At 36.6% G+C, this 15,953-nt stretch overlaps 1 protein-coding gene across 1 annotated transcript in view; it reads left to right on the top strand.

Moving 5' to 3' along the window:
* Nucleotides 1–15,953, top strand: part of LOC127848151 (triple functional domain protein-like) — a 336,129-nt gene that overhangs the window by 115,134 nt on the left and 205,042 nt on the right. The window contains 7 exon segments of the mRNA XM_052380451.1: nucleotides 2,812–2,881; nucleotides 4,307–4,366; nucleotides 4,368–4,532; nucleotides 6,700–6,960; nucleotides 9,851–9,976; nucleotides 10,435–10,562; nucleotides 11,680–11,794. Of these exon segments, the coding sequence (XP_052236411.1) occupies nucleotides 2,812–2,881; nucleotides 4,307–4,366; nucleotides 4,368–4,532; nucleotides 6,700–6,960; nucleotides 9,851–9,976; nucleotides 10,435–10,562; nucleotides 11,680–11,794 (925 nt within the window).

Here is a 15,953-nt window from a genome sequence, read left to right as displayed (position 1 = left end):
GCAGCAAATGTGAAAGTTTTCGTACTACCCCATTTATTTTCATTGTCCCTTGACATATTGCTTTCATATTTTGCATACTTGTTTACCAACATCACCCCAACCTTTAAACAAGAGCAGATAACTCTATCAAGCATTTTGTCTTAATTATTGCCCGTATTATACTTAGAATATGCATATTATTGATAAATCTATGTTAAAGTTTGCGTACTACCCCAAACATTTCCTATATCCTTTGACATATTGGTTTTATATGTTGCATACTTGTTTACCAACATGACCCCAACCTATAAACAAGAGCAGACCACTGTATCAAGCATTTTGACATAATTATGGCCGCTTTTACACATAGACAATTGAACATTTTGCTTAAATTTCCATAACTTCTTTATTTATGATAACATTTTATTATTACATTGACAAAACAACACTTAACTGAATACCACAATGGATTCCAACCAAACAATACCCCACGCCCCTACCTAGAATCCCTCCCCCCCAACCTCCCCCCCCCCCCCCAATTTTTTTTTGTTAAACATCATCTCATAAATGACCACACCCCACATTATACCCCCCTCTCACCCCCATCCCCCCTACCCCCCCCCCCCCCAAAATATTTTTTTTTAAACATCATCTAATAAATTACCACACCCCACATTATACCCCCTCTCGACCCCCCACAATTTTTTTTTTCCTTTTTTTTCCCCTACTTTTTTCACCGGAGGGTAGTTATGTTTTGTGCTCTGTACGTCTGCCTGCCTGCCTGCCTGCCCGCCTGCCCATCCGCCCGCCCGCTCGCCCCGTCCGCCCGCCTGCCTGCCTGCCTGTCTGTCACACTTTTCCGGATCCTGCGATAACTTTAAAAGTTCTTAATATTTTTCATGAAACTTGAAACATGTAGATGGCAATATGGACATTATGCACGTCATTTCATTTTGTTCCTACATAAAAAATTCTGGTTGCTATGGCAACAAATAGACTAGAAAAACTGCTGAAAATGGTGGTTTTCTGGATCCTGCGATAACTTTAAAAGCTATTAATATTTTTTCATGAAACTTTAAACATGGATAGATGGCAATATGGACATTATGCAGGTCATTTCATTTTGTTCCTACGTCAAAAATTCTGGTTGCTATGGCAACAAATTAAAAAAAAAATCTGACAATGGTGGAATTTCTGACAATGGTGGAGCCGGTAGGGGACTATATTGCTTGGCAATAGTCTTGTGTTTTTTTTAAAGATCGTCTAATAAATGACCACACCCCACATTATGCCCCCTCTCAACCCCCCCCCCCCCCCCCCAAAAAAAAAAATAAAAAAATGTTTGTTTTTTTTATAGAAAGATCGTCTAATAAATAATTGAATATGAACAATTTCCCCATGATGCCTTACGTTATACTTTTAAGCACTCGAATAGCCAAGCGCGCTGTCCTCTGACAGCTCTTGTCACTTTTCTTCTTAGTGGGAAAGGGTTATTGTCCCCTACCGGTGAAACTGGAGGAGACTTATGGTTTGCACTCTGTGTGTCTGTCTGTCTGTGAGTCTGTCTGTCACACTTTTCTGGATCCTGCAATAACTTTAAAAGTTCTTCATATTTTTTCATGAAACTTGAAACATAGATAGATGGCAATATGGGGATTATGCACGCCATTTCATTTTGTTCTTATGTCAAGAATGAAAATGAAAATTGTGGAGTTTCACTGGTAGGGGACCATATTGCTTGAGAATAGTCTTGTACATTTTATTATTTAAATAATTGAATATTTGGATTCACAAGTTAAAATTTATTTTGACAAAATATCGAAATCATATAATGTCTGGACTTACGAGAAGTAGAATTTTGAAAGAAAGATTTACCCACAGTACCTAAACTCATTTTGATTTTGACAATGACCTACTTTTGGACTTATTAAGATGGTCATTATTTTTAGTTTACTGAAAATAACGCATTTTGTCTACCATAGTTATTGTTTTCTACAAAATTTTAATGTTTGAACACTATCAATACACCCACAGCACCTAATCTTATTTCTACCTTGGCATCAACTGATTTTGTATGCCCCCTTCTTCGAAGAAGAGGGGGTCTATTGTTTTTGGCCTGTCTGTCTGTATGTCATTCTGTCCCAAAACTTTAACCTTACAGTTAAGTTTTGCAATAACTTTTGAAATATTGAACATAGCAACTTGATATTTGGCATGCATGTGTATCTCATGGAGCTGCACATTTTGAGTGGTGAAAGGTCAAGGTCATCCTTCAAGGTCAAAGGTAAATAAAAAAGCGGCACATTAGGGGGCATGGTGTTTCTGACAAACACATCTCATGTTAAACTAAGAATTATTCATATGGACAAATAAATCAATAGTGACATTGCTTCCAAAGAGGTCTTCAGCATTAATTAAAGGCAGTGTCTTTTTTTAAGGAGTTGCTTACAGAAGCTTATGTGTGGAAACACTCGCTTTTTGAATAAAAACGCCATCTATTACGTGAAACACTGTTATTGAGTGGAAACACTTGCTATGAGTGATACCATTCTTTTAAGTGATTAAACTCCCCGTTTGATGTAATCGCTCTTTATTGTGTGGAAATACTCCCTATAAAGTGAAAAGACTTGTTAGTAAAAAAACAACTTGTTATTTATTGGAACCACTCTGTAAATTAAATCACTCTATTGAGTGAAAACTCTGGCTATATGTGTGAACAAACTTGCTATCATGTTGAAGCTCTCTGTTTAAGGTATAATGTGTAACAATTGTTCAAGGGTATAATGTGTCGCAATTGTTTAAGGGATGTGTCACAATTCTATTAATTTACAGTGTTTTCCTGAAGGAACTGGAAAAGTACGAGACAATTCCTGAAGACATTGGCCATTGCTTTGTGACTTGGGTAAGTGTAATGATTGGTCTGTCCATTTGTATGTCCATCTGTTTTTCCATAAACACAAACTTCTTCAACTAGCTTTTTATACACTTTTTATAAATGTCCATTTAAACTTGCATGATGTTCTTACAATTTAAAGTTGTAACAATCATTTTATAGAAATGTCTTAGTTGATAAAGGGGAATAATTTGGGTCATTTTTATTGTAGGAAAAACTTAATGCTGAAGTTACCCCCCTTTCCTACTAAGATTTTCTCTAGCATGATAATTACAACCTGCTACTGATCATGACAGCAGAGGTCCAGTTCAGACTGGGTGTTGAGCAGGCTTGCTGGAACTACGCAGCCGCTTACGGCATTTGACCCATTTTTGCATGATGTTGGTCAAATGTGAAGGGACAATGTTATTATATCAGATGCTATGCTAATGTTAATTTTATGCATGGAAGGATATTGTATAAGCAAATACTAAGTTGAGAGAAAGAATATTTTTGGAGGTTTACTCATTTCCTGCTTGTGTAACCCGAACATTAAGGGATACCAAGACAACAGCTTTCTGTGTTGTTATAGTGAAGAAAACGTTAAACTCTGATTATTATCATAGAAGCTTATGAAGTGAAACGCTTTGTGTAAGATAAAATTAAGGTTGCCATGGTGTAATTGATATGGTGTCTACCTGGCTACCGGGAGGTCAGGAGCTTGATCCCCACTGTTGGACTATTCTTAATTCTTTCAGTGCGGGAACCGAATTTTGAAGGCCTGTGCAAACAGTTTGGATCCAGATGAGACGCCACAGAACGTGGCATCTCATCAGGATCCAAACTATTTGCTATTCTGATAGTATTCTTTGAAAAAAAAATCGAAGAAAATGCTTATTTTAGAAATTCAGCAGACGACATTTTAGCAGACGACAAATTTCCCAGCATGCAAAGGGTTAAGATCTCCCCAAAGAAACAGACTCAAAAGCATTTCAATAAGCCTGAGGCTTTTGATTGAATCCAGCAATAATAAATTGTTTTAAACTATATTAAGGTAAAATGCAGCAAATTTGTGTTAGAGTCAGAGGCATTTGGTATTGCATTTGTACGTCACGTCGTACCTCTGTCTGTGCGTCTGGTTGTCTGCATGTTCTTAAGCATGTTTTTCAAACTACAGATTGGATCTTGGTCAGACTTTCAAGTATGAACAACCTTAATGTGTTGATGATACCTAAGAATGGAAAATTGGCTTTGGCAAGTTTTTGCAGTGTTATTTCCTTTTCTCTGATTTTTGCTCAAGAATACAAAGTCCCAAAATTTTGTATTCTTAATTCCTCTTTATCTTAGGGGTGGATCTCATGAAAATTTTCACATTTAATTCCAAACATGTGTTGGAAGGCGATTCACTGTCTATAGCAAGAAAGATCTAAGGATTTAAACGATTGTTATTTTCAGGCGGAGCGGTTTTCCATTTACGTGACCTACTGCAAGAATAAACCGGATTCCAATCAGATGCTTGTTAGACCATGCGGGCGTTTTCTTTGAGGATATGCAGAAAAAGCACCAGCTTAGTGAACCAGTCGCCTCATACCTCATCAAACCAGTCCAGAGGGTTACAAAGTACCAATTGTTGCTGAAGGATCTGCTCTCTTGCTGTGAGGGGCATACTGGTGAAATAAAGGTAGGCAAAAGGTTGAAGGGTTAACAAAATGAAGAAGGATATTTTTTTCTCCTTTCAGTTGCATTCCTCCATGTAAATACCAAACCAAACCACCCCCCCCATACCAAACAAGTTGTATACGTTGTTCTTAACCTTTTCTGTTCCAATACGCATTTTGACGCATTTGTAGTCCCATAGAAAATTGAATTAAATTTAACACCTCTCTTACTACATTCAACTTTTAAAGCCTTCATCTTAGGCACTGATCAGCAGCATACAGCATAAAACCTGAACAGACTGCAAGTTATTTATAGACATTTGTGGTTAAATGCTGGTTGCATATAGCCATTTTCACATTGCTTCTGAGAAGGAAAGAGTTAATGAGGTATTTTCATAGCCAGGTCGCCATCCGCGTCATGCTAAAACCTTAACATTTTGTTAAGGTTTTGAACATTGGCTCTAAAATTAAATTGCTTCCACCTACAACTTTGAAACTTAATATGTAGATGCACCTTGATGAGTTCTACACGCCACACCCATTTTTGGGTCACTATGTCAAAGGTCAAGGTCACTGTGACCTTTAAAAAAAATAATTAAAAAAATAATATTCTGACAAGCTTTCATTTATCCAAAAATGCGCCCATAGCCGAGCCTGGCACCCGTTATGCGGTGCTCTTGTTTTCTTTATTACCTAGAAGGATTGATGTCTACTTCCTTCCATGGTGATTTTTCCCAAACTCACACCCCGTCATCTCCGTCATGAAGTTTTGTCATTCTCATATTGAAAATGGTTATTTTAAGGAGTATATACATCATTGAAAGAAATAGTACTTGTTAAGTAACAATGTTAGCAAATACTTGAAAAAATTTGAAAGCTGCAAATGAAGATGAAACTGGCATTTAAAAGACATACATACTGGGTGTTCAAGGCAATATACTCGCTTGAAATTACTTCTTTTTGTAAATACAGAAAGGAGGCATTATATAATTAATTAATTATCTACATTGCCTTACTTTACCAAAATAAAACATTCTGTAAAATCAATATTATTATTATTGGGTCTGTGATTTTCATTGATGCATTTGGTTGACAGATCCAAGAAATAAACACAGTCTCATTGGAAAATGAAGAAAGCAAATTGGGTTTTTATGTCCCCCACCACTATAGTGGGGGACATATTGTTATTGCCCTGTCTGTTGGTTTGTTGCTTTGTTTGTTTGGTCAAACTTTAACATTTGCCATAACTTTTGCAATATTGAAGATTGCAACTTCATATTTGGCATGCATGTAGATCTCATGGAGCTGCACATTTTGAGTGGTGAAAGGTCAAGGTCATTCGTCAAGGTCAAAGGTCAAATATATGGGTCACAATCGCTCATTTAATGTACACTTTTGCAATATTGAAGATAGCAACTTGATATTTGGCATGCATGTGTATCTCATGAAACTGCACATTTTGAGTGGTGAAAGGTCAAGGTTATCCTTCAAGGTCAAAGGTCAAATATATGGGGACAAAGTGTTTCACAAACACATCTTGTTTTTAAAAAAAATCATAAATCCATGTATGATCGTGTTTAAAAATTTAAAAATTCATGTTTTGAAAAAACAAAAATTCCATATGATTTTACAGTATTTTATATTACTATCACTTGTTCAATGCTAGGAGATATGGTGAACATGCCCAACAACAGACGTGCAGATTTCTAAATAAATTTTATATCATTAATATTGCCTTACGGATCAGAATCAGGTTTTTTTTCCTTCTTTGGGACCCGCCGAAAATCGGCCATTTCCCCTCGGATTTTTTTTCCCCTCAGCTGGTAAATTTTTCCCTAGATTTCATTTTCCCCTAAAAAAAAAAAAAAAAAAATTTTGTTTTTTTGGTTTTAGCTTTAATGTATATAAGTTAACCTGATCCACTGTAGAAAATACAAAAATATTGCATGATCAAATTATCTGTTGCCTTGAATTTGTTTAAAAACAGTAAAATATGTTAAATTGATTATTTTAGACTTTCCTTATATTCCCCAAAATCCGGCTTTTCGCCCGATTTTTTTCCCCAAAATTTGATGTTTGCGTGATTTTTTTCCCCATTAAAAAGAGGCCAGGCCCTTTCCCCAAAATCAGATAAAAAACCCTGAGAATAGAATACATACATTCATATTTCTATCGCTTGTTTACCGCCAGGATGCACTGGAGGTGATGGTGAACGTACCCAAGAAGGCCAACGACGCGATGCACCTCTCCATGTTGGAGGGTCTCGAGGACTCGCTGGAGGCACTAGGGGAGGTAATCCTGCAAGAAAACTTCACCGTGTGGGACCCCAAACAGCTGATCAAGAAGGGCCGCGAGCGACACATCTTCCTCTTTGATATGTGCCTCATCTTCGCCAAGGACTCCAAGGACAGCAACGGGAAGACCAAGTACATGTACAAGTTCAAACTCATGGTGAGTACAAGTTCAAACTCATGGTGAGTACAAGTTCAAACTCATGGTGTGTACAAGTTCAAACTCATGGTGAGTGAATTAATCACTATCGTTCCAAGTACATTTACAAGTTCAAACTCATGGTGAGTACAAGTTTAAACTCATGGTGAGTACAAGTTGAAACTCATGGTGAGTGAATAAATCACTCTTGTTCCAAGTACATTTACAAGTTCAAACTCATGGTGAGTACAAGTTCAAACTTATGGTGAGTACAAGTTCAAACTCATGGTGAGTGAATAAATCACTCTCGTTCCAAGTACATTTACAAGTTCAAACTCATGGTGAGTACAAGTTCAAACTCATGGTGAGTACAAGTTCAAACTCATGGTGAGTGAATAAATCACTCTTGTTCCAAGTACATTTACAAGTTCAAACTCATGGTGAGCACAAGTTCGAACTCATGGTGAGTGAATAAAGCACCCTTGTTCCAAGTACATTTACACATTCAAACTCATGGTGAGTACAAGTTGAAACTCATGGTGAGTACAAGTTTAAACTCATGGTGAGTGAATAAATCACTCTCATTCCAAGTACATTTACAAGTTGAAACTCATGGTGAGTACAAGTTGAAACTCATGGTGAGTACAAGTTCAAACTCATGGTGAGTGAATAAATCACTCTCATTCCAAGTACATTTACAAGTTCAAACTCATGGTGAGTACAAGTTCAAACTCATGGTGAGTGAATAAATCACTCTCGTTCCAAGTACATTTACAAGTTCAAACTCATGGTGAGTACACGTTCAAACTCATGGTGAGTACAAGTTCAAACTCATGGTGAGTACAAGTTGAAATTCATGGTGAGTACAAGTTCAAACGCATGGTGAGTACAAGTTCAAACTCATGATGAGTATTAGTTCAAACTCATGGTGAGAATCAAGTTCAAACTCATGGTGAGTACAAGTTCAAACTCATGGTAAGTACAAGTTCAAACTCATGGTGAGTACAAGTTCAAACTCATGATGAGTACAAGTTCAAACTCATGGTGAGTGAATTAATCACTATCGTTCCAAGTACATTTACAAGTTCAAACTCATGGTGAGTACAAGTTTAAGCTCATAGTGAGTATTAGTTCAAACTCATGGTGAGTACAAGTTCAAACTCATGGTGAGCATCAGTTCAAACTCATGGTGAGTATCAAGTTCAAACTCATGGTGAGTACAAGTTCAAACTCATGGTTAGTACAAGTTCAAACTCATGTTGAGTACAAGTTCAAACTCATGGTGAGTACAAGTTTAGACTCATAGTGAGTATTAGTTCAAACTCATGGTGAGTACAAGTTCAAACTCATGGTGAGCATCAGTTCAAACTCATGGCAAGTACAAGTTCAAACTCATGGTGAGTACAAGTTTAAACTCATGGTGAGTACAAGTTCAAACTCATGGTGAGTACAAGTTTAAACTCATGTTGAGTACAAGTTTAAACTCATGTTGAGTACAAGTTCAAACTCATGGTGAGTACAAGTTCAAACTCATGGTGAGTGAATAAATCACTCTCGTTTTAAGTAAATGTACAAGTTAAAACTCATGGTGAGTGCACAAATGTCAGTGTATATTTTTTTAATTGAAATAAACATGTCAACTTTTGAAACATTTTACCAATGTTGAGAAATTAGGTTTGATTGAAACCACTCTGAGTTTCAATATGGATCAGAATCTTACATGTTTTCATAATCATGAGAAATTTGGCAAGTCCAAAATTTAAGCGATGCTATAGGAAAATGAGGCTTAATTCATTTCCGTAAAGGTTCCTTCCAGATTAGCCTGTGCAGTCAACACAGGCTTATCAGGGATGTCACTTTCCACCTTTACTGGATATTTTTAAGAAGAGACTTCCTTTAAACTACAAATAACATAAAAGCGGTAAGTTTGTCCCTGATTAGCCTTTGCAGACTGCACAGTTGGTAAAATCCGTTTTATATGAAAGTAAAACAATCTATTGAAGTAAAAGAAACATTAACAAGTGTGTAATTTTACATTATGTTAATTTTGTTTCATTTTTATGCTCCCCCATAATTTATTTTGGGGGGAGCATATAGTCGCCGCTTCGTCTGTCCGTGTGTGCATCCGTTCGTGCACAATTTTTGTCCTGGCTATTTCTCAGCAACTAATGACTGGAATTCAATGAAACTTTTTTTGGGAAGCTTCACTACCAAGAGGAGATGTGCATATTATCAGCGAGTTCTGGTCGGATGATTTTTCACAGAGTTATGGCCCTTTGAAATTTTCTATAAAAAAATTCTTGTCCCCCCAACTACTGTGCCCTCAAGACGTTTCCTTTTATCTGAATATATAGTGCAATATTGTGACAAAAAAACCTTTGGGGAGCATCACCCGTCTCCGACGGTCTCTTGTTAAACATAGCAAAGTTGTACATATTTATTTATTTTTGTCTAGGGCAAGAAAGTCACCAGTTCAAGCTTAAATATCAATGATCGAGAAAATTTATAAAAAAATCACAAAGCTTTCTTCACTTTAAATTGAAAAGTTTACTTTATGTTTTGACCGAACATGTTCAAATTTGGTTTTGTTTATTTGTTTTAGAATTGTTAACAATAGTGAACGTCTTAATGATGAAAATAAACTCTTTCAAAAGTATTTTATGATGTTTAGTGAAAGAAGAATAAGGTCCGATAAAATCTGGTGAGGTCCAGTAAATTTTAAAAGTTATCGGAACTCATGTCCTGTTAGTTTTTTTCTTTCACATGGGTTGCTATATACATTTGAAAAGTTTAATTGAAACCTGTAAAGGGGGGGGGTAGGGTATTTTCCTCCCCTGAGGTGGTTTTTAAACCCCTGTATGCACATCCTTCTAATAGTAATAATGTCTGGATTGTTGTGTTGTTATTGCAGATTTCAGAGGTGAACATTACGGAGCACATTGAGGGAGACGCCACCAAGTTTGCCCTGTGGACGGGACGGGCTCCCATATCAGAGTACAAGATTGTACTGAAGGCACAGACCTTAGATGTGAAACAGGTACATGTTAGATGCCTTTGTTTGTGCCCCTGCAATGAAGTAGTGGGTTATATATTGGATTCTCCAGGAACGTCTGTACCTCCGTCTGTCTGTCCATGGACACAAACTTTTTCTCTCACAGGCAAATTTAAAATGGCTATGTGCAAACAGCATAAAACCAGAACAGCCTGTGAGTAACTCAAAGTCTATTCAGGTTGTATGCAGTTTGCTGCTCATCAGTATTAAGGGTTGGAATTGAAGCCTTTAAAACTTGAATATAGTAAGAAAGGTCTTTAATTAAATTTAACTTTTTAAAGGACTACAAATGTGTCAAAATATGTATCTAAGTGGTTAAGGGTTTAATGTGTGCTATGATTATAGGTGTAGTATCATACCTAATGAAGTGGACAATAACAGTTTTAGACCCCTCAAAAAATATATAAAAGTATTTAACCATAAAATGTCATTAATGATTTAAGGTGTGGGTCAGAAAGCTGCGAGAGCTGATACAGGAGCGAATGATGTACATCCATGAGGCATTCAAGGACAAGCAGCCCTCTGTGTTCAAACAACCACCCAAGATCAGCATGCCTGTCCGTGTTCAGAGGTAAGAGGGGCTTAAATCAGTAACTCTGTGTTAAAACAACCACCCAAGATCAGCATGCCTGTCCGTGTTCAGAGGTAAGAGGGGCTTAAATCAGTTACTCTGTGTTAAAACAACCACCCAAGATCAGCATGCCTGTGTGTGTTCAGAGGTATGGGGGTCTTAAATCAGTAACTCTGTGTTCAAACAACCACCCAAGATCAGCATGCCTGTGCGTGTTCAGAGGTATGGGGGTCTTAACTCAGTTACTCTGTGTTCAAACAACCACAGAAGATCGGCATGCCCGTGCACGTTCAGAGGTAAGGGGGGAGGCTTGAATCAGTTACTCTGTGTTCAAACAACCACCCAAGATCAGCATGCCTGTGTGCATTCAGAGGTAAGGGGGGGGGGGGCTTAAATCAGTTACTGTGTCTTCAAACCACCACCCAAGATCAGCATGCCTGTGCGCATTCAGAGGTAAGCGGGGCTTAAATCAGTTACTCTGTATTCAAACAACCACCCAATGCCTGTGTGCATTCAGAGGTAAGGAGGGAGGGCTTAAATCAATGATTTTGAACCTCCCAAAACAGTCTGTTGTATTGTAGTGATTGTGTAGGCTGGTTTGTCGGTTGATCGGTCTGTTGGTATAAAATGCTTTATGTTGGTCCACAATGACTTCCACATTTCTCAAGCTATTCAATTGAAATTTGATGATGCCATATTCGGTAAATGTTGGTTTACCCTTTTTATACCCCCGGATCGAATGATCGGGGGCATATTGTTTTTGGCCTGTCTGTCTGTCATTCTGTCCCAAAACTTTAATCTTGGTTAAAGTTTTGCGATAACGTTTGCAATATAGAAGATAGCAACTTGATATTTGGCATGCATGTGTATCTCATGAAGCTGCACATTTTGAGTGGTGAAAGGTCAAGGTCATCCTTCAAGGGCAAAAGTAAAAAAGTACAATCCAAGGGAAGTAATAAGCTTTTAAAGGGAGATAATTTCTAAACCTGCCAAATGATATATTGAAATTTTATTTAAAATCGGTGCAATAGGGGGCATTGTGTTGCTGACAAACACATCTCTTGTTCATCATAGAAAGCTCTAGTTAATTATATCCCCACTTGTTTTCTTGCTGCAGGGAGCTCGAGAGTGACTACGATGAACTGCCCATGGGTCGCTGTGGTTCCCTCAGCAGCATGAATTCAATGGCAACCACGGTAACCACCGACAGCAGCAGCAGTGGCAGCAGCAAGGTAATCATTGGTGGCACATACATTTCTGGGCCCATTTGCTCAAAACATGTACTGCCAGATAAGATAAGTCTTTTTAACTTTAACATAAATAGAATTCATTAAAAAAATTCAGCATGACTTTCAAAATTATGAATATTGTTTGAGCACAGGTATTTGTTGACAATAATGACATACAGTCAAAACGTTAACAAATCCCGATTACAGGAAATGACTGGATACTACAAATTAGGTTGCAGGTCTTGCCTAAATCTTGCTTTATATTCAAAAAAAAAAAGAAAGATGCAGTCAAAAGAAAAAGCGATTGAAAAAAATATTCACACTTGTTGCCAGCCAGTTTGGGTTAACCCTTGACAACGTAGAAACACATTGGGACACATAAAAAATCTAATTAATTTATAGAACTTTCTTACTAGATTCAAGTTTAAAGGCTTTATTTCCAACCCTTAAATACTGATGAACAGCAAACAGCATAAAACCTTAACTGGCTGTGAGTTACTCGCAGGTTGTTCTGGTTTTATGCTGTTTGCACATAGCCATTTTCACTGTGTTTCTAAGTGGGAAAGGGTTCACTGTTATATGCTTTTGTCCATTGAGTTGTAGTATAGTATAACAATTCGTAGAAAGTCTGGAAAATCTCTTTCAGTTCAGCTGAGCTTGGATTATTTGTGGTTTATTATTATTATAATTATTGTTTAATTATATGGACTTTCGAAATGATTTATTGTTTTTAATGTGCTCCAAATCAATATATATTACTTAAACCCGGTATAATTGTAATTTGACCATCATGGAAGTGGGCTGAAATTGTCAGAATTCACATCTTTTCTGAACACTTTTTTGAGGAATTAAAATATTGTGTCAGTCCTGAGTAGGACTGGTGAACCAACGTTTTTTGCGAACTCTGTGATATGAGACTTAACACTGGATAGTTCATTTGATATTTTGTTGTGTGGTTGGTTAAGAAGACCCACAAAAATTAGTGTCAAACCAATAATATTGGTTATTAAGTTTTTATATAATGGCTTCATGTTACAGCCCAGTCTAAACTGTGAATACAGTATGGCTTCATGTTACAGCCCAGTCTAAACTGTGAATACAGTATGGCTTCATGTTACAGCCCAGTCTCTACTGTGAATACAGTATAATGGCTTCATGTTACAGCCCAGTCTAAACTGTGAATACAGTATGGCTTCATGTTACAGCCCAGTCTAAACTGTGAATACAGTATAATGGCTTCATGTTACAGCCCAGTCTAAACTGTGAATACAGTATGGCTTCATGTTTCAGCCCAGTCTAAACTGTGAATACAGTATGGCTTCATGTTACAGCCCAGTCTAAACTGTGAAAACAGTATACTTTGGACTGTTCCCATTAATTTGAGTTTCGTTCTGGGAAAACTGGGCAGTCTGCAAAGGCTAATCAGGGACGACACTTTCTGCTGTAATGGTATTTTCAGTTTGAAGGTAGAATCCTTACATACATGCATTAAGCTAGGCTCAAATGTATTAAAACTGGTCAGTTGGTCCATCAATTTAAACAGTTGTGCTTCTCATGAAAATGGGAGTTGCTTTAAAAAAAACAAGTTTGTTTTAGCTGTTTGTTTTGACTGGTAATGATTTGATCTTTGGTCCTCTTTATGTTTTTCAGTGTAGTCATTTTAGCAGAGGGTCTGATAATATTTAAATTTATTTGTGAAAATTTAAGGCCTGGCCAAAAGTAATAAACATACCAGCTGGAGTTCAGACGTACAGAACGTGGAACATGTTCTTGTAGACAGGTTTCAAATTGTTCACAAGATTTGGTATAGATTTATGAGGTTTTGTATGCCTCCCTTTGAAAAAATGGGTGTATAATGCTTGTATTAGGATGAGGTATTAAGGATATTCACAATCAATTTATTTGGAATGCATACCCTCCAGGGATATGCAATTCTTTTCTAATAATTAATTGTGATGATCAGGATGGTTGTTTGATGGTTTTTATAATGATTACTATGATAATGATAATAGTGGAGATGATGATTAATTAACCCTTTCAGTGCGGGAACCGAATTTTGAAGGCCTGTGCAAACAGTTTGGATCCAGATGAGACGCCACAGAACGTGGCGTCTCATCAGGATCCAAACTGTTTGCTATTCTGATAGTATTCTTTGAAAAAAAACACAAAGAAAATGCTAATTTTAGAAATTCAGCAGACGACATTTTAGCAAACGACAAATTTCCCAGCATGCAAAGGGTTAAGAGGTCAGGAAGATTAGGAAGAGAATTTGAGTGTGGAGGAGGATAAATTGTCTTCTGTATAATAAGAAAATATTATTTTGTAGTGCAACTTGTAACCTTCTTTAAACTCAAGCAAATATTTGAGTGGTTCAACAGATGGCTGAAAATGTCTTTGATTTTGAAAGAGATGTTTTTGCCTGAAGTACATCTCCTCTGAACTGGAGCAACAAAACATTTAATTGTGGTACAAAACTATAATAAGCTTTAGAAGAAAACAATTCAGGGACTTTGACAGGGCATTTTATGCTGGTAATCATTAACCCAATAAATCATATGTTTTCCTTTTCTATCTCTTTGAATTGTTTGAAGATGATTTGTCTAAAATAAAATCTGTTAACAAATGTAAATAGCAGACCAGGAAGGAAAATGTGGTGGGAAGAAAAATTGCCTGCAGATCATTTCAGTGAAATTGAATTATTTAGTGTGATTAGGTGTTTGTAGAGCGGTGCACTTGCTTCTTTTAGTGGCACTGTAAATTAATTGATTGTAAACTTGTTGCAGTCTTTAGCAAACAGATGCTTGCAGATGTGTTTTTGTTTTAATAAAAAATAGCAGTAAAATACAATACCTCCCAAGTTGGTTAAATTGCGTGCATTGGTTAATTTCCATGCCTTTATTAACAAACCTGCATTGGTTACCAACTTAACATGTATTACTTTGCAATTACACATGTTTACTATTTCGTGCATTGTTTTACTTCTCCCAATTATTTATGTTTCTGCATTGGTTAATTTAATACATTGATTTATTTACCTTAACTTGTTTATTAACTTTCATTGGTTAACTTAACAATTGTTATTTATTAGCCGCATTTGTACCCTGATGACCAGAGTTGATTAACCCTCCAATGATAGCATATTTCCCCATCATTTGTTAATTAAAATAAGTGAAATTTGCTTTATTTTTGTGTCCCTTTTCATTGGTCAATTCTCTATATGATCTACACGTATTTGCTTGAATTTGTCCCACATGATGGTTAACTTCTCTTAAGTAGTTAATTATCCCAAATTTGCTTACATTTTTTAAATGGTCAATTCCCCTATTTTGGAATGTAAAATTTCATTAAGATGATAGAGCTTGTAATAATAATGTACATGATGAAAATTTTCCGGTCAGCTACAAATTTATCATATAAAAAGAATCATTTAGATCTCAGCAAAAATCTTCAAAAGGGAATCATTGAATCTTATTGTCGGTTTGTTCTTCTGTTTGTACTGGGGTTCCCTAAGCTACCTGTTCTAGTTAAATAATTACCCAGGTAACATACTGATCCAATTCACAGTTTACTCTCACACATCCCACAGTGGACATAGAACAACTGGAAATTTAGAGTTTAACCCTTTCTCACTTTGAAGCAAAGTGAAAATGGCTATGTGCAAACAGCATAAAACAAGAACAGCCTGTGAGTAACTTGCAGTCTGTTCAAGTTTTATGCTGTTTGCTGCTCAATACAGGGTTTTTTCTGCCTTTTTTGGGAAAAGGAGTCTGACCAAATTGGGAATTTTTTATCGACAAAATTGTCCATTTTGGGAATTTTTGCTTATATGAAACGGATCATTTTGGGAAAACATTGGGATCAGATGAGTAAGTTTGGTTTGTGTGAATGTGCTGTGAAATGGGGAGCACAGCAGGTTCATGGTGCTGAATCCTCGCTCAACCACATTAGTGCTTGTTGGTATGATACACTGATACACATCAGCTGGACGAGTTGGAACATTAATAATCTAATAATCATAAGTCATAAGACACTTCTTTCTAAAAAAAAAAAAAAAAATAAAAATTTTTTTTTGTGGGAAATTGGGAATTTTTGTTATAATTTCGGTTTGGGATCAGGTCCATTGGCATTGGGAATGCCTCCGTTTTCTGGAGGCGCAGACAGT

Source organism: Dreissena polymorpha, chromosome 10, assembly GCF_020536995.1.
Source record: "Dreissena polymorpha isolate Duluth1 chromosome 10, UMN_Dpol_1.0, whole genome shotgun sequence".
Classification (NCBI taxonomy): domain Eukaryota; kingdom Metazoa; phylum Mollusca; class Bivalvia; order Myida; family Dreissenidae; genus Dreissena; species Dreissena polymorpha.
The sequence above is the reverse complement of the archived record's forward strand: the minus strand, read 5'-3'. Positions and strand labels throughout refer to the sequence as shown.